General features: G+C 42.4%; 1 protein-coding gene across 5 annotated transcripts in view; it reads left to right on the plus strand.

Annotated features, from left to right (window-relative positions):
- The window catches only part of LOC122939835 (V-type proton ATPase 116 kDa subunit a3-like), a 122,017-nt gene that overhangs the window by 15,622 nt on the left and 88,162 nt on the right, over positions 1 to 18,233 (plus strand). For all 5 annotated transcript variants that reach the window (XR_006390178.1, XM_044296017.1, XM_044296018.1 and 2 more), the window contains exons 6-13: positions 880 to 1,006; positions 1,454 to 1,536; positions 1,637 to 1,730; positions 7,903 to 8,109; positions 12,979 to 13,129; positions 13,789 to 13,928; positions 14,006 to 14,163; positions 14,250 to 14,340. Coding sequence is in view for 4 of the 5 variants with exons in the window: in XM_044296017.1 (XP_044151952.1) it covers positions 880 to 1,006; positions 1,454 to 1,536; positions 1,637 to 1,730; positions 7,903 to 8,109; positions 12,979 to 13,129; positions 13,789 to 13,928; positions 14,006 to 14,163; positions 14,250 to 14,340 (1,051 nt within the window). In the remaining variant the exon portion in view is untranslated. The remainder of the gene's footprint in view (positions 1 to 879; positions 1,007 to 1,453; positions 1,537 to 1,636; positions 1,731 to 7,902; positions 8,110 to 12,978; positions 13,130 to 13,788; positions 13,929 to 14,005; positions 14,164 to 14,249; positions 14,341 to 18,233) is intronic.

Here is an 18,233-nt window from a genome sequence, read left to right on the forward strand (position 1 = left end):
GTTTGTTTTGTTTTTTATTACTGATTTTCTACTGTAACTGGGGCTGATGTGTTAGCCCTAGTTACAAGAAGAATACAGCTTCCTGACATGCACTGCAGAGCTGGGTCTGCTAACTCCCAGAATCTTGTGCGGTTAACTGAAATTTGCCAATCACATGATCGCTGGGATAGGAGCAAAAAAGGGCATTGCTGCTGACTGATCTGTATACAAAATGTTCATTGTGCGCTGTCTATTCAGCGATGGTGAAGGCAGGGCCAGTGCAGAAAATAGCCTCTGTCTTCTCTATGGTGGGTGGGTGGGGGACTGTCAAAGACAGCAAGGAACCCTGCTCATGCAACTGCACAGTTAGCATGCATCTTCCATTTGTAAGATAATCGTGTACCGCCTTGATGCATACATTCTATGGTTGGTTCAGAAAAGGTTAAAAGGAATCGGTTACCAAGTTTATGCTGCTCTATCTAGATTGCTTGCTGGTTAAAAGTGCTTTCCTTAATATTCATACGTTAGGTTATTCATGAGTGGCTGGCTACCGCCACCCAGCACCTGCTGATTGTCTGCTCTTTCCCTATGTACAGCATAGAGCGAAAGTGGTTAGTCAGCTGTGGGACAATGGGGAGAGCAGTGTGATTTCATACCAGTAAGGGACACTTATAATGATATGTCTCTAAGTTATGCTGCCATCAGGTATCATAATCCTGGTTCCCATTAAGGATAAAAAAAAAAAGGGTTCCAATGGTCAATCATATGCTTTATAAACAATCTGCTCATGTAGATTGGTTAAATTTGGAGATTGTATTACTGATGTCATGGACTTATAAGAATAAGTTATTAGAATATGTTATTATAATATTTTATTCTTACTTCAACATTTGAATTCAGTTTTATGGCAGGGGTCATTCACCCATGGCGAATGAATTCCTTTGAACGTCTGTTATGGCGAGCCTGCCGAGGATACCTTATTGTGAACTTTGTGGAGATGTCTGAACCTATGGAGGACCTTGTAACAGTGAGTTGCTGTTAAGATTACCATTCTATTATACAGTGTATAAAAAACTTTAAAGCCTGTACCAGGTATATTAGAATATATTTATGGGCTCCAATGGACATCAATAGTAGTAGATGAGGTGTAAAGGTCAACTTATCTATGGCCGAGGACGCAGTCATAACTAAGTAGTAGATTGTGATACATCATTAGGTGGCCATATATGTTATGGCAGTTTGCATGGTATGTAAATGACAGTAATTTACAAGAGCAATGCCATAATGAGCTGTTATCATTGATCAGGCTTTGGTTAAGGTTTAATTACTGTTTTATAGCTGTTCTCAGATACGTATGTGATGATCATTTATATTGCTAATAATTGAATTTATAATTGAGAAGGAAGGTATATCAGCATATATGCAGAGTAACTAGAAATGCATGCAACTAAAAACTGCTTTTTTTTTTATACAGGGGGAGAGTGTAACACAGATTATATTCTTAATTTCCTACTGGGGGGAAAGAATAGGAGAGAAGATTAAAAAAATTGCTAACTGGTGAGTGTTCCCTTACAAAACAAAACCTTTCCCGGTTCCTATATGCAAGTTTCCTGCCATGTTGTGTGTTTCATCTTCTTTTTTTTTTTCTCTTTCCTAGTTTCCACTGTCACATTTATCCCTACGCAGAAGACGAAACGGCCAGGCTTGAAACACTGAAAGACCTCTTGGTGCGGATCCAAGACATGCAAAAGGTGAGAGGTCAATCCTATAATTATGAAAATGACCAAACCACAATTAAATTGTAAGGTTTGTTACATAGCTCAACAAAGCTTTCTTGTCTGCCATTTTGCGTTTTGTTGAAAAGTGCAGATAAAGCTTATATGTGGGAACAATTCAATTCTTGCTTAAGAAATAAAGGACCAAAAAACAACAACACGAGATTCCATGAAAAAAATTACTTTTAAAATGTAATAACCTTACCAAAGTTATTGTTTACCAGGCAAATATATTGTGTTTTTTTTTTTGTGATATTAATATTGATGGCCCAGCATCTTGATAGGCTATTAATATCTGATCGTCTGGGTCCGACAGTTGTTGAGAGCAGCTCCGGCGGTGGAGGTCTCTGCCAGAACTACACAGCACTGTCCATTGTGTAGTGGACTGAGCTGGCAACTGCAGTGCTGTTCCTGTTCACTGCAGTATCAAAACTGTTTAAGCATTGGTTCTGAAATGTGATTTGCAGAATCCCCTTTTTACGCTTTTTGTGAACTTGCAGAGATGGTTTTACGCATGGAACCAGAAATTGATCCAGCAGGAACAAGTAGAAGTCCTTCCTTTTATATTCCGATCCCTTATGAATCCACTTATGGCTTTGGGGCAGATGTCTATTCTCCCTGTTCACAGCTCTTTTTCATATTGTTTGCAATCTCTGCATGGCAATAGAATAAAGCAAGCCTTCCCTCTCAGTGGCGGATTATAATAGGGGCGTTCGGGTCGGCAGCCCCGGGCCCGGCATCGCGGGGGAAGCCCACACTGACCCGAACGCCCACATGCGGCGGGGGGCACAGGAGCACATAGTTCCCTGCCCCGCCACTTATCACCTAGTAGGCCTGAGGCCTATGTGGTGGTAAAGACCAGACTTGGCGTGCAAGATGACATCATCGCGCGCCTATACAGTATGTGGGCGCGCGCAGGGCTTTGATGTACGCTCGCGGGCCTCACCATTCCGGACACAGGTAAGTATTAGCCTTTTCCTTTTTTTTTTTTTCTTTTTTTCTTTTTGTTGTGTGTGTGTGTGTGTGTGTGTGTGTGTGTGTTTTTTTTTTTTTTTTTTTTTTTTTTTTTTTTTTTTTTTGTGTGTGTGTGCGCGCGCCACCTGGGGGGGGGGGGGCAGAGGAGGACATATCACTAGTGGGGGAAAATGTTTCCATGAGGCAAATTACTTAATGGATGGCAGGGTCGGGGCAAATTACTTAATGGGGGGCAGTGTGGGGGGCAAATTACTTTGTGGGGGAAAACTACAACATGGTGAACAGTGTGGGGGGAATTACTACATAGGAGGCAGTGTGGAAGAAAGTACTGTATGGAGCAGTGTGGGGGGGGGGGAATTACTATATGGGTGAAATGTGGGTGAAATTACTATATGGGATAGTGTGGGGGCGTTGCTATTAGGGGACGTTATTTTTGGGGACACTATACAGGCATTATTACTTGAAGCACAATATAGGGTGTTATTACTGGGGCACTCTAGTGGACATTATAACTGCTGTAGACACTATAGGGACCTTTGGGGTAATTTATCAAACTGGTGTAAAGTAGAAATCTTTTAGTTACCCATAGCAATAGATTCCACCTTTTCATTTATGACAGCTTCTTTGGAAAATGAAAGGTGGAATCTGATTGATAACTATGGGCACCTAAGGCAGTTCTACTTTACACCAGGTTGATAAATGACCCCAATTATGATAAATCTAATGTGTCTGTGTAACAAACTCTGTAGAGACGAGATGCGATGGAAAGAATTTGTCATGACTGTCTGGGTCAAACGGAGGAGAAGAGGAAAGAGAAGAACTGGATGTAAGAGGTATGTGTTGCTGTATTCCCCTATATGTAGAGCTGGCTCACTACTGTGACCTGCGTCTCATCTCCTCCAAGTCCTTTTTTTTTTTTTTTTTTATCATAATCATATATGCATTTTAAATTTGGCAACTAAAATTTTAATTTGTCACCTGCAGTCCTATGTAACAGCCCAGATAACAGTGATAACTTTCTGTGTGCAATAGTTAACTGTGTTATGTGGGGTGTTACATAGGACTGCAGGTAACATCTATGACATCTGTACTCAGAGAGTTATGAGATGGTGGGGGTCAGACTCCTGGTACCCCATCAATAAGCTGTTTGAGTAGACCGCAATGTCCCAATTAGCGCCGCAGCCTCTTTGCTCCTTACCAAGCACAGCGCTGTCCATTTGATAGCACTGTGCTTGGTATTGCAGCTCAGCGCCAATCACTCAGATGGAACAGAGCTGCACCTAGACCATGTGAACGATGTGATATGGCCTAGGAAGAGGCTGTGGTGCTTACGAAGCACCACAGCCTCTTCATACAGAAAAAAAACTAAACTAAAATAGAGGGTAGGGGGGCCCCGAGTTTGGTAGACAGCCCCGGGCCTATCGTGCAATTAATCCGCCCCTGTTCCCTCCATATTGCTTTGAGCACTGTTGCCCCTCCTTACATTTCTATTTTAGTAACTAGGACTTCTTTAGCCTCATCTCCCGTATGCATTTTGGAGCTTAGTCACCAACCAATTTTGATCATTTTTTGATTGTCTGATTCCAAGAGTTATAACTTTGTTTCTGTCGATGTAGTCTTATGAAGGCTTGTTTTTTGTGGGACAAGTTGTAGTTTTTAATGGCACCATTTAGGGGTATATATAACTTACTGGTTAACCTGGTTAACTGGAGGGATAGGAAAAAAACACTATCACCATTTTTAAGTTGTAAATTTTGCAACTGATTTTGCAATTTTGTTAATTTATTTTTTATTTTTATTTTTGATCGCCTCATCCTAAGATTCGTAACCTTTTTTATTTTTGATTCTACACGTGTGTAGAGGCTTGATTTCTTATCCGTCTCATTGGGGGACACAGGCATTGACCATGGGGTATAGCTGTTGCTGCTAGGAGGCGGACACTAAGCACACAAAGTGTAAGCTCCTCCCTCTTCAGCTATATCCCTTCCTGCAGGGACCAAGCTAATCAGTTTTTAGCCTAGTGTCTGTAGAATGCAGACCTTCCTGCGTTTCAGGTCTGCTGATTTACTCATTTTGTTGCTCTTTTTTTCTAGCGGGAAGCTTCAGGCAGTCTGTGTAAAAACTGCCTGCACTCCCACCTAGGAGACGGCAGACCAGGGGGCCAACCAAAACACCTGCTCGTTCCCGCTCTCTAGAAGAAAAGGAAGACCAGAAGTCCCTTATAAACCTCTCTCTCCTGCCAGCAAGCACATCACCACGGCCACCCCAGCGAAAGTCCCCTCTGTTCCGGTGTAGCGTCCCTCACCAAGGGGCCGCACACCGAAGTTTGTGATCCGGCTGGAATCGCGTGCAGAAGACGTCGGACAGGTGAGTAGGAGCAGTGCTCCCCTCCATCCTCCCTTCAGTACCACCTCCAGTGCCCCTCTCAGTGGCCCCCTCCGGGACCCCCTCCACGACCCCGGCCAGTATTCCCTCCTCCCCCACGTGTGACTTGGGGCAGCAATCTCCTTTAAGGGTTAACATAACTGGGACGCTGCTACTTTGTACACGCCGCGCATCTGCTGCGGCTTCCCGGGCTGACGGCGTCCTCTGGAGCACATCGGGAGTGCAGGGGGCGGGGTTGTCCTGATGAAGCACAATTTCCTATGTCGGCGCGTCGGCTTGGTTCTGGGGCAGCCTGGTCCATTATTATTCGAGGCCCCGGTTTCTGTGCAGCCTGCGACTGTAGGCTTCCCGACGGGGGCGTGGACCGGGAGGCTGGACGGGCACTGGAGCCGGCACCATTTTCTTTGGCGGGGGAAGGGCGTGTGTTCTTCCCGCTCCCACGTCAGTGGCAGGATTTTTAAAGCTCCTGGCGGGAATTGAGGGTCTGACTGGCGTTTGGAGGGAAACGGGCTGCAAGTGTTGTTTGTCCCTTCTTGCAGGGCCTAACCTTCCCATTTGCCTCATTGGGGTGATGGGGGTGTTATTATGTCTGAACCCAGGTCCCGAAGCAGGCGGTCCCGTTGGTGGGTAATTTTGCCTGCGCATCATGTCACGCAAAATTTCCATCCCCTCAGTCAGACTCTTTCTGCTTTGCATGTACTGCGCCGCCATCAAGTGGCTCAGCTCCGGACCCATTGCTTCCTACAGAAGAACCGGAATGTGGCATCTTTCCGCTCGGGCAGTGGGAGCCTCTTGGGTTTCGGCCCTTCAGGTGTTCAAGGCGGCATACTTTTTCTAAGTTTTACAGGGTGCACACCTTTGCATCTTCTGACGCTTCTTTGGGGCGTAGAGTTTTGCAAACAGCTGTTCTCTGTTTGGCAGGGGGGTTGTAGTTAAGCCCACCCCCAGGGACTGCTCTGGAACATCCCATGGTCAATGCCTGTGTCCCCTAATGAGACGGAGGGGGGGGGGGGGGGGGGGGCGGCGACATCTCCCACCCCCTTTTCGGGGCTGTTTGGTTCTGGGTTTGCACATAATGTGATTTTCTTATGTCTGGCTTCTCCTACTGCTTTTGCACTAAACGGATATAGCTGGAGGGAGGAGCTTACACTTTGTGTGCTTAGTGTCCGCCTCTTAGCAGCAACAGCTATACCCATGGTCAATGCCTGTGTCCCCCAATAAACGTAAAAGAAAAAGATTTTACGGTGAGTGCAACTTGTAGTTTTCATTGGTATATTTTGGGGTACATAACACTTTTTGATAGTTTTTTTTTTTTTTTGTGAATATGCAAAAAAACAACAAGCATTATTATTTGAAAGCGCCAATAATTCCATGCTGCCGTACATCTAATATGGGGTATACATTTACAATGTGCATGACCTTAGTAACAGACTGGTCCAGAGGGGAAGAGGACCCTGCCTGCGAGAGCTTACAATCTTCTAAAGAAAGACACAGTAGGTGAAGGTAAAAGCCGCTCATCTGGCTGTGTGCTGGCAGCATGCTAATTGCAGCTGGTAGACTTTCCTGAAGAGGTGTGTTTTCAGGTTAGGTTACTTTTACACTCGAGTTTGGTGCGGATCCGTCATGGATCAGCACAGACAGATCCGTTCAGATAATACAACCGTCTGCATCCGTTCAGAACGAATCCGTTTGTATTATCTTTAACATAGCCAAGACGGATCCATTTTGAACACCATTGAAAGTCAATGGAGGACAGATCAGTTTTCTATCAGATCAGTTATTGGGCAGACTAGATGGGCAAAATGGTTCTTATCTGCCGACACATTCTATGTTTCTATGGTGCCAGATTGTGCCATTGAAAACTGATCTGTCCCCATTGACTTGCATTGTGTGTCAGAATGGATTCGTTTGGCTCATTTTCGTCAGACAGACACCAAAACGCTGCAAGCACCATTTTGGTGTCCACCTCCAAAGCAGAATGTAGTCAAACTGATGCATTCTGAGCGGATCCTTTTGGACCGCTTGTGAGAGCCCTGAACAGATCTCACAAATGGAAAGCCAAAATGCCAGTGTGAAAGTAGCCTTGCTTTTGATGGTTTGGATGTTGGGTGAGAGTCTGATGTGCTGGGGTAGCGAGTTCCAGAGAACGGGAGAGGAATGTGAGAAATCTTGTACTTAATTCTTCCTTTTTTTTTCTTTACCAATCCAGAATGTTAGAGTAGGAGCCCAACTGTCATATGAGAGCTGAGATGCTGCTCTTTACTGCAAGGAAGACTCCTATCCCCCTAGCAGCACTTCTGGCCAGTTAGACTGCCGTAAAAAATAATAAAGAAATGGTCATTAAGGGGTTAGGGAGGACCTGCCACCTCTCTGACAGATCTATTTTAGCAACTACTTGCATTCCCCATGAAATAACAAGTGCAAATCATAATTTCCTATTTCTGTTGTGCAATTCCTACTAAATGTTTATAAATAAATTGCCAGCAGTCTGCATAAAACGTTTTTTTTTACATGAAGAATGCAAGTAGTTACTAAAACAGACCTGTCAGGAGAGGTGACGGACCCCCTTTAAATAGAATACAGGGGCATTCAAGCTCCCAGTCTAATGATGACACTGATGGGTCTCTGCACATCTTTTTGGTAGAAGGAACAATGTTCCCTTTTTGGCATTTAACATTCAACTGCAGAATGGTAATGTGGAATGTTCTACAAGCTGATGTTTTCAATACCAACTAAAAACTGAATGCACTGAAAATATAAATACTTGGCATCTAATGTTCCACCACAGGTGCTGTCCCAAACTGAGGGGTTCCTGACTCAAGTGCTGAATCGAGCTGCTTTAGCCTTGCATCCCTGGAGAGTCAGTGTGAGGAAGATGAAGCATATCTATCAGATTCTGAACTTATGCAGTGTGCGGGAACGATGCCTGATAGGTGAAGTGTGGTGTCCAGTGTCCGATCTGCCCATGCTCCAGGGAGCGCTGGCTCAAGCATCGGTGAGAACATATTATCAACAAGAAACTGAAAATGTATATTTCTTAGAGCACTCCTCCACCCAAAACTTTAAAAAGTTAGTATGACTCCTCCAGTCATAAGAACATAAGACCACAGTCAGTAGACAATATACATATATATTATTCAAAAATGAATTCGGAACAACCTTACCAAATCAGATATACCCCTAAACAGTAGGCCCAACGTGGGTTAGGGCTCAGAATGTCAGGTCGGGTACCTTGGTATAGTCACTGGGCAGTTCAGTGTGCAGACACAGTAGGGAATGAATTTCCCAAGTTATCCCTATGCAAGGGGAAGGGGCATTGCTGATGTAACCCTACGGATACCTGAGCCTAGGATTGGACGGCATCCCTATTGTGCCCTAAAGGATAGTTCCCGACGTGTCACCTTTTAAATTATTTCTTATCAGGGGAGGTAATCCAATAAGGTGAAAATACATCCTTAGGTCAGTGGACCAAAAGGACAAATCGGTGGAACATCAGTGGTCCCTTTGGAACGGTGCACCCCACTAAGTGAAGTAGCTGTATGCACCCTGGCAGCTGCACCTGGGGTGTATAGAGCTGCTCCACCGGCGCGGGGCAAGTACTCTGTATAGACAGGTAGGGTTGCATCAGCAATGCCCCCTCCCCTTGCATCGGGATAACTAGGGAAATTGATTCCCTACTGTGTCTGTACACTGAACTACCCAGCGACTATACCAAGGTACCTGACATTCTGAGCCCTAACCCACATTCGGCCTACTGTTTACGGGTATATCTGATGATTTATTTATTTTTTAAGATCGTTCTGATTTCATTTTTGAATAATATACAGTACAGACCAAAAGTTTGGACACACCTTCTCATTCAAAGAGTTTTCTTTATTTTCATGACTATGAAAATTGTAGATTCACACTGAAGGCATCAAAACTATAAATTAACACATGTGGGATTATATACATAACAAAAAAGTGTGAAACAACTGAAAATATGTCAAATTCTAGGTTCTTCAAAGTAGCCACCCTTTGCTTTGATTACTGCTTTGCACACTCTTGGCATTCTCTTGATGAGCTTCAAGAGGTAGTCACACCTGACATGGTCTTCCAACAGTCTTGAAGGAGTTCCCAGAGATGCTTAGCACTTGTTGGCCCTTTTGCCTTCACTCTGCGGTCCAGCTCACCCCAAACCATCTCAATTGGGTTTAGGTCCGGTGGCTGTGGAGGCCAGATTATCTGGCGCAGCACCCCATCACTCTCCTTCATGGTCAAATAGCCCTTACACATCCTGGAGGTGTGTTTGGGCTCATTGTCCTGTTGAAAAATAAATGATGGTCCAACTAAACGCAAACCGGATGGAATAGCATGCCGCTGCAAGATGCTGTGGTAGCCATGCTGGTTCAGTATGCCTTCAATTTTGAATAAATCCCCAACAGTGTCACCAGCAAAGCACCCCCACACCATCACACCTCCTCCTCCATGCTTCACAGTGGGAACCAGGCATGTAGAGTCCATCCGTTCACCTTTTCTGCGTCGCAGAAGACACGGTGGTTGGAACCAAAGATCTCAAATTTGGACTCATCAGACCAAAGCACAGATTTCCACTGGTCTAATGTCCATTCCTTGTGTTCTTTAGCCCAAACAAGTCTCTTCTGCTTGTTGTCTGTCCTTAGCAGTGGTTTCCTAGCAGATATTCTACCATGAAGGCCTGATTCACAAAGTCTCCTCTTAACAGTTGTTCTAGAGATGTCTGCTGCTAGAACTCCGTGTGGCATTGACCTGGTCTCTAATCTGAGCTGCTGTTAACCTGCGATTTCTGAGGCTGGTGACTCGGATGAACATATCCTCCGCAGCAGAGGTGACTCTTGGTCTTCCTTTCCTGGGGCGGTCCGCATGTGAGCCAGTTTCTTTGTAGCGCTTGATGGTTTTTGTGGCTGCACTTGGGGACACTTTTAAAGTTTTCCCAATTTTTCGGACTGACTGACCTTAATTTCTTAAAGTAATGATGGCCACTCATTTTTCTTTACTTAGCTGCTTTTTTGTTGCCACAATACAAATTCTAACAGTCTATTCAGTAGGACTATCGGCTGTGTCTCCACAACGTAACTGATGGTCCCAACCACATTTATAAGGCAAGAAATCCCACTTATTAAACCTGACAGGGCACACCTGTGAAGTGAAAACCATTTCAGGTGACTACCTCTTGAAGCTCATCAAGAGAATGCCAACAGTGTGCAAAGCAGTAATCAAAGAAAAAGGTGGCTACTTTGAAGAACCTAGAATATGACATTTTCAGTTGTTTCACACTTTCTTGTTATGTATATAATTCCACATGTGTTAATTCATAGTTGGGATGCCTTCAGTGTGAATCTACAATTTTCATAGTCATGAAAATAAAGAAAACTCTTTGAATGAGAAGGTGTGTCCAAACTTTTGGTCTGTACTGTATATACAGACGTGGACAAAATTGTTGGTACCCTTTGGTCAATGAAAGAAAAAGTCACAATGGTCACAGAAATAACTTTAATCTGACAAAAGTAATAATAAATTAAAATTCTATAAATGTTAACCAATGAAAGTCAGACATTGTTTTTCAACCATGCTTCAACAGAATTATGTAAAAAAATAAACTCATGAAACAGGCATGGACAAAAATGATGGTACCCCTAGAAAACACAGAACATAATGTGACCAAAGGGACATGTTAATTCAAGGTGTGTCCACTAATTAGCATCACAGGTGTCTACAACCTTGTAATCAGCCATTGGGCCTATATATATGGCTCCAGGTAATCACTGTGTTGTTTGGTGATATGGTGTGTACCACACTCGACATGGACCAGAGGAAGCAAAGGAAAGAGCTGTCTCAAGAGATCAGAAAGAAAATTATAGACAAGCATGTTAAAGGTAAAGGCTATAAGACCATCTCCAAGCAACTAGATGTTCCTGTGAGTACAGTTGCACATATTATTCATAAGTTTAAGATCCATGGGACTGTAGCCAACCTCCCTGGACGTGGCCGCAGGAGGAAAATTGATGACAAATCTAAGAGACGGATAATCCGAATGGTAACAAAAGAGCCTAGAAAGACTTCTAAAGAGATTCAAGGTGAACTTCATGCTCAAGGAACATCAGTGTCAGATCGCACCATCCGTCGTTGTTTGAGCCAAAGTGGACTACATGGGAGACGACCAAGGAGGACACCATTGTTGAAAACGAATCATAAAAAAGCAAGACTGGAATATGCCAAACTACATGTTGACAAGCCACAAAGCTTCTGGGAGAATGTCCTGTGGACAGATGAGACAAAAATCGAAGTTTTTGCCAAGGCACATCAGCTGTATGTTCACAGACGAAAAAATGAAGCATATCAAGAAAAGAACACTGTCCCTACTGTGAAACATGGAGGAGGCTCTGTTATGTTCTGGGGCTGCTTTGCTGCGTCTGGCACAGGGTGTCTTGAATCTGTGCAGGGTACAATGAAATCTCAAGACTATCAAGGAATTCTAGAGAGAAATGTACTAGCCAGTGTCAGAAAGCTTGGTCTCAGTCGCAGGTCATGGGTCTTGCAACAGGACAATGACCCAAAACACACCGCTAAAAACACCCAAGAATGGCTAAGAGGAAAAAATTGGACTATTCTAAAGTGGCCTTCTATGAGCCCTGACCTCAATCCTATTGAGCATCTTTGGAAGGAGCTGAAACATGCAGTCTGGAAAAGGCACCCTTCAAACCGGACACAACTGGAGCAGTTTGCTCATGAGGAGTGGGCCAAAATACCTGCTGAGAGGTGCAGATGTCTCATTGACAGTTACAGGAAGCGTTTGATTGCAGTGATTGCCTCAAAAGGTTGCGCAACAAAATATTAAGTTAGGGGTACCATCATTTTTGTCCATGCCTGTTTCATGAGTTTATTTTTTTACATAATTCTGTTGAAGCATGGTTGAAAAACAATGTCTGACTTTCATTGGTTAACATTTATAGAATTTTAATTTATTATTACTTTTGTCAGATTAAAGTTATTTCTGTGACCATTGTGACTTTTTCTTTCATTGACCAAAGGGTACCAACAATTTTGTCCACGTCTGTATATATTGTCTACTGACTGTGATGCTATGTTCTTTTTTTAAATTAATGCAAGTAAAGGTTATATTTTAGCTCCCTTCTTACTCCCCTTGGGGAATTTGTGATTATGGTTTTGACTCCGGGAGCATAATAATTTATTCAGAAGCACTTCCTCCTCCAGTCATACTAAAAATATGTTCAGCAGGTTAGTTGCAGAAATTTTCCGTATCTGCAGCGTGTACTTGAATTTCTGCAATTCCAGTTTGGAAGAATGGGACAGTCGCATGGGTGCAGGACACAGACATCTATACAGTTGCTTGTCTTTCTTTGGTTAAAAATGCAATGCTTCCGCAGATTTCATGGTGTTATCCAACTCTAACAACCCCTGCACAGAAAACCTATTTTTCCTCACTCTTTTAGCTAGGGAGGAAAGATACTATAAAGCAGCAACCTCTGTGCAGAACATGGGCAGTCATGGCTACGTATGCCATTCTCATCCAATTTGTGTTAAAGCTACATATCTCCTTGCAGCAGTTACCACCAGCAGCTTATGTTTCAGCTGGTGGACCCACAACTTACTTTTGAGAAGGATTTGTCTGGTTGGGACACATGTTATATATATTAAATCATAACAGTATTATTCTGCTGAGCCTTTTTTGTTGAAAACAAAAAATTTATTTGCATTAGTGTTTTTTGGCATCTCACTTTTATGTGACATTGAAGTACCTGAACCCTTGGCCAGATTCCAGTATCTCTGCACTTGCCCTCAATGTTTTACGTATAAGTTGATGACACAAAGAATGCTTTTCTAGATGCACAGTGGCGGGGGTGGAGAATCATTTTGTCAACAGATTCCCTGTTCTGTCAGTCCTCCTACTTTAATTCGCACCAACAAGTTCACTTCTGGATTTCAAGGAATTGTGGATGCGTACGGCATAGCCAGTTACCAAGAAGTTAACCCTGGTGAGTATACTGTACTTCAATGATTAGATTTAGAGGTTTTACGAAGGGTTGTTTATATATAGATTTCAGCTGACTGATTTGAAGTGAACTCTGTAGAGATAAAGTCTGAGACTGCTCACATAGGAAATTATTATTAGTAGTAATCTCCACTCAAATCCATTTTCAGATGGCCAATTTCGAGGTCTGTAAGTGTAGAAAAGATAGACTGAACACTGACCCATTATGGTCAGTAGGTCAATTCACATTATGAATAATCCCTATGGGCCACATTTATCAAGACCGGCATTTTAGACGCTGGTCTTAATAAGCCCTATAGCTGGCGGTGGATCTCCGAAGTTATATAGAGGCGCCAGCCTCTTCATAACTTTGGCGCATTGAGCGCCAATTCTAAATGTAAGACAGTTTCCTTGCTGTCTTATATTTAGACAATTTTCTATGCTGGCCCTTCCCTGCCCACGCCACGCCCACTTTTTTAGACCTGGTGTGAGCGGGGAAGAAGTCACAGATTCTGCCGCATTGTGGCGTGTGACAGAATCTACGCCAGATATACCGTATACGACACAAGTGGCATATATCTGGTCATAAATGACCCCCTATGTTTTTGTTGACTGCCAGTTACTTTATTTGTACTAATAAGGTTCCTCTTAATCTTATTTCAGCCCTCTACACAATTATAACATTCCCGTTCCTGTTTGCGGTGATGTTTGGAGATGTAGGTCATGGACTTCTCATGTCCCTATTTGCTCTTTGGTTGGTTCTTGGTGAGGACAACCCAAAACTTAAAAACTCAGAGAATGAGGTATGACGAAGCATCATGGGAAGGTGGTGCAGTCTTGTAAAGAAGACCCCTAATCTGTAATTTCATGATCTTTGCAGATTTTTTCCATGTGCTTTGGTGGTCGTTACCTGGTCCTATTGATGGGACTGTTATCTGTATACACAGGTTTTGTGTACAATGAGTGTTTCAGCCGAGCAACGGTGATTTTTCCATCAGGCTGGAGTGTTGCTGCAATGGCAAAAGAAAAGAACTGGACGTAAGTAGGCTGTTTGCTATCTGTACATATTCAAAAGCCTGCACAATTATTATTATTTTTTTTAAAACTATTTCTTTAAATAACAGACGTGAGTTCTTGTCTACATCCACGTCTGCTCCACTAGATCCCAACATTACCAATGTCTTCACAGCAGTATACCCTTTTGGCATTGATCCGGTAAGAAAATCTCCTTTTTGTACCTTTTTTCATATAGCTGCATATTTGCAAACAAATTTTATGTTGCTCCAGTGCTTCTAAAATAAAGCAACAAATGGTCTTGAAAATGCCCTAACATTTTGTGTCTCTATGGGATCTCCATCCATTGCTGTTCACTGCTCCTTGATAACCGATTGAATGTATATTAACAGGAAGTAAAAGACAGATGAACGGGAATATGATTGCAGAATCCAACTATCTGTTACCTTGAAAAGCTATGGGTCTGAAGCATAGCATTTAGGGGAGAGTCTGAGTTCTGGGACCATTTATATGATTTTTATGACTTCATTCGGTATTAGTATGTATAAAGCCTCATGTACACAATTGTATTTTTCATCCGTGTGCTATCCACATTTTTTACAACTGGCACACTGACCTGCTCATTTCTATTGATCGATGCACACATCTGTACAATTGAATGGGACTGAGATGTGTCTGGGCCACGTGACTGATGTATGGTGTATGGCATCTAGGCCAGAGTGCTCACAGAGGGCAGCGGTCTCTTTGAACAGCTGATCGGTGGAGGTGCCGAGAGTTGGACCCCCTCCAAACTGTTGTTGCAGAGAAAGTAGAGCCTCTAAGTGTAATGGCAATGCCCTTGTTGCTCCTAGAGACTCACTTGCATATACAGACGTGGACAAAATTGTTGGTACCCTTTGGTCAATGAAAGAAAAAGTCACAATGGTCACAGAAATAACTTTAATCTGACAAAAGTAATAATAAATTAAAATTCTATAAATGTTAACCAATGAAAGTCAGACATTGTTTTTCAACCATGCTTCAACAGAATTATGTAAAAAAATAAACTCATGAAACAGGCATGGACAAAAATGATGGTACCCCTAGAAAACACAGAACATAATGTGACCAAAGGGACATGTTAATTCAAGGTGTGTCCACTAATTAGCATCACAGGTGTCTACAACCTTGTAATCAGCCATTGGGCCTATATATATGGCTCCAGGTAATCACTGTGTTGTTTGGTGATATGGTGTGTACCACACTCGACATGGACCAGAGGAAGCAAAGGAAAGAGCTGTCTCAAGAGATCAGAAAGAAAATTATAGACAAGCATGTTAAAGGTAAAGGCTATAAGACCATCTCCAAGCAACTAGATGTTCCTGTGAGTACAGTTGCACATATTATTCATAAGTTTAAGATCCATGGGACTGTAGCCAACCTCCCTGGACGTGGCCGCAGGAGGAAAATTGATGACAAATCTAAGAGACGGATAATCCGAATGGTAACAAAAGAGCCTAGAAAGACTTCTAAAGAGATTCAAGGTGAACTTCATGCTCAAGGAACATCAGTGTCAGATCGCACCATCCGTCGTTGTTTGAGCCAAAGTGGACTACATGGGAGACGACCAAGGAGGACACCATTGTTGAAAACGAATCATAAAAAAGCAAGACTGGAATATGCCAAACTACATGTTGACAAGCCACAAAGCTTCTGGGAGAATGTCCTGTGGACAGATGAGACAAAAATCGAAGTTTTTGCCAAGGCACATCAGCTGTATGTTCACAGACGAAAAAATGAAGCATATCAAGAAAAGAACACTGTCCCTACTGTGAAACATGGAGGAGGCTCTGTTATGTTCTGGGGCTGCTTTGCTGCGTCTGGCACAGGGTGTCTTGAATCTGTGCAGGGTACAATGAAATCTCAAGACTATCAAGGAATTCTAGAGAGAAATGTACTAGCCAGTGTCAGAAAGCTTGGTCTCAGTCGCAGGTCATGGGTCTTGCAACAGGACAATGACCCAAAACACACCGCTAAAAACACCCAAGAATGGCTAAGAGGAAAAAATTGGACTATTCTAAAGTGGCCTTCTATGAGCCCTGACCTCAATCCTATTGAGCATCTTTGGAAGGAGCTGAAACATGCAGTCTGGAAAAGGCACCCTTCAAACCGGACACAACTGGAGCAGTTTGCTCATGAGGAGTGGGCCAAAATACCTGCTGAGAGGTGCAGATGTCTCATTGACAGTTACAGGAAGCGTTTGATTGCAGTGATTGCCTCAAAAGGTTGCGCAACAAAATATTAAGTTAGGGGTACCATCATTTTTGTCCATGCCTGTTTCATGAGTTTATTTTTTTACATAATTCTGTTGAAGCATGGTTGAAAAACAATGTCTGACTTTCATTGGTTAACATTTATAGAATTTTAATTTATTATTACTTTTGTCAGATTAAAGTTATTTCTGTGACCATTGTGACTTTTTCTTTCATTGACCAAAGGGTACCAACAATTTTGTCCACGTCTGTATTACACATTATTTTTCTCAGTAATATGGGTATATATGAACATGGGACTAACTCAGATGTCTTCAGCTGCCAAGCGCACATGCAACAGGTCAGCCAGTTTTATAGGTACAAATCTTCTGACAGATGGGCATTTAAAGAAACTTTGTGGCACTCCGCTTTTGCTTGGAGTCGGGTTAACACCCCGTTGGACAAATAAATAGAAAACTCCAGCACAATGTAGCATCAAGATTTCAAACGTTTATTAGGTAGGTGGCTGTACAACTCTTGTGACTTTTCGTCCAGTGTGGCCTTTTTCAAACTGGTGCCGCTAGAAGAAGTTTGGAAGATGATGGAAGATGCTCTAAGTAGAAAAGTATGTGCTAACCGTACAGCCACCTATGCAATAAACGTCTGAAATCTTGATGCTACATTGTGCTAGAGTTTTCTATTTAGATGGCCTTTTAAAGGACCATGAAATGACCTACAACACAGAGAGGTCTGGTATTCCAATCAGAAATAAAATATTGATCTGAGAATCTATTAAACCTCATAACATTTTCAGGTGTTCAGGATCAAAATTCCAGTAGATCCTTTGATATGTGTATTGGGCTTGTTAAAAGACGAATCCACAACCGATCTCAATATTGGCATTAGTAGAACACTGTATCAAGCTAGGAAATGAATAGCCAAATACTGGATAAGCACTACAGTACCAACTAAGGAGGAATTTATTGCGCATATGAATGTGATAATTAGACATGAAAGGGGGGGTATACTTTAAAAGAGGTATGAGTAAGAAGTTTGAGTCTATATGGGAACCATGGTTGAGAACGCCAGGACTACCCACTGGACGTCTTCTGTCCTTGCAACTGGGGTGGATGCCTATATTATGGTGAAGTGTAACACGATAATGGGATGTTACGGATGAACGGGGTATAGTGGAAACAGAGGTAGTTGTTTCTCAAGGTGTGTGGAGGAGAAAAATGAGCTGACATTGTGGTGTGGTGCAGGTTAGGGGGGGGGGGGGGGTTATACTCTTCTAAGTTTGTAATTTGTGTATTAATGTGCCCAAGTTGGGTCTTCTACTTGTTTATGTCAATGTATATTTGATGTATGTCTATCAGTACGAATGGAATTTTTTAAAATAAAAATAACTTGATTTAAAAAAAAAATACATTTTCTACTTTTAAATTAATTTAGTGGGAGAAATATTTGGCACTATTTTATAAGCTATAACAGTATATCCTAGATTTCACTACTATCATTGTCTGGTTTTGATAGCCCCTTGTTACATTCCTGAGTGCAGTGGGTTATACTGATAAAGGAAGGTGAGGGGCACAGTTCTCTGCTGTAAAGGATTGTGTTCGTCCATTAAAATGCATACATAGTACCGTACATAGTTTCTTTAGCCATCGTAGCTGTTTAGGCAAACCTACGGTATATCAACAGCTCCTTTTCACAATATGATCAGCTTGATAGTTTTCAGAAAGACACTATACAATATTTTTAGTTAATTCTGGACTGCGTGATACTTGACATACAAATTAATTTTGTAGTAAAACTTTTTTTGTATAGTAAAAACATCATTTTTTTATGTACATAATAATTAAT

This window comes from Bufo gargarizans, chromosome 6, assembly GCF_014858855.1.
Source record: "Bufo gargarizans isolate SCDJY-AF-19 chromosome 6, ASM1485885v1, whole genome shotgun sequence".
Taxonomy (NCBI): Eukaryota; Metazoa; Chordata; class Amphibia; order Anura; family Bufonidae; genus Bufo; species Bufo gargarizans.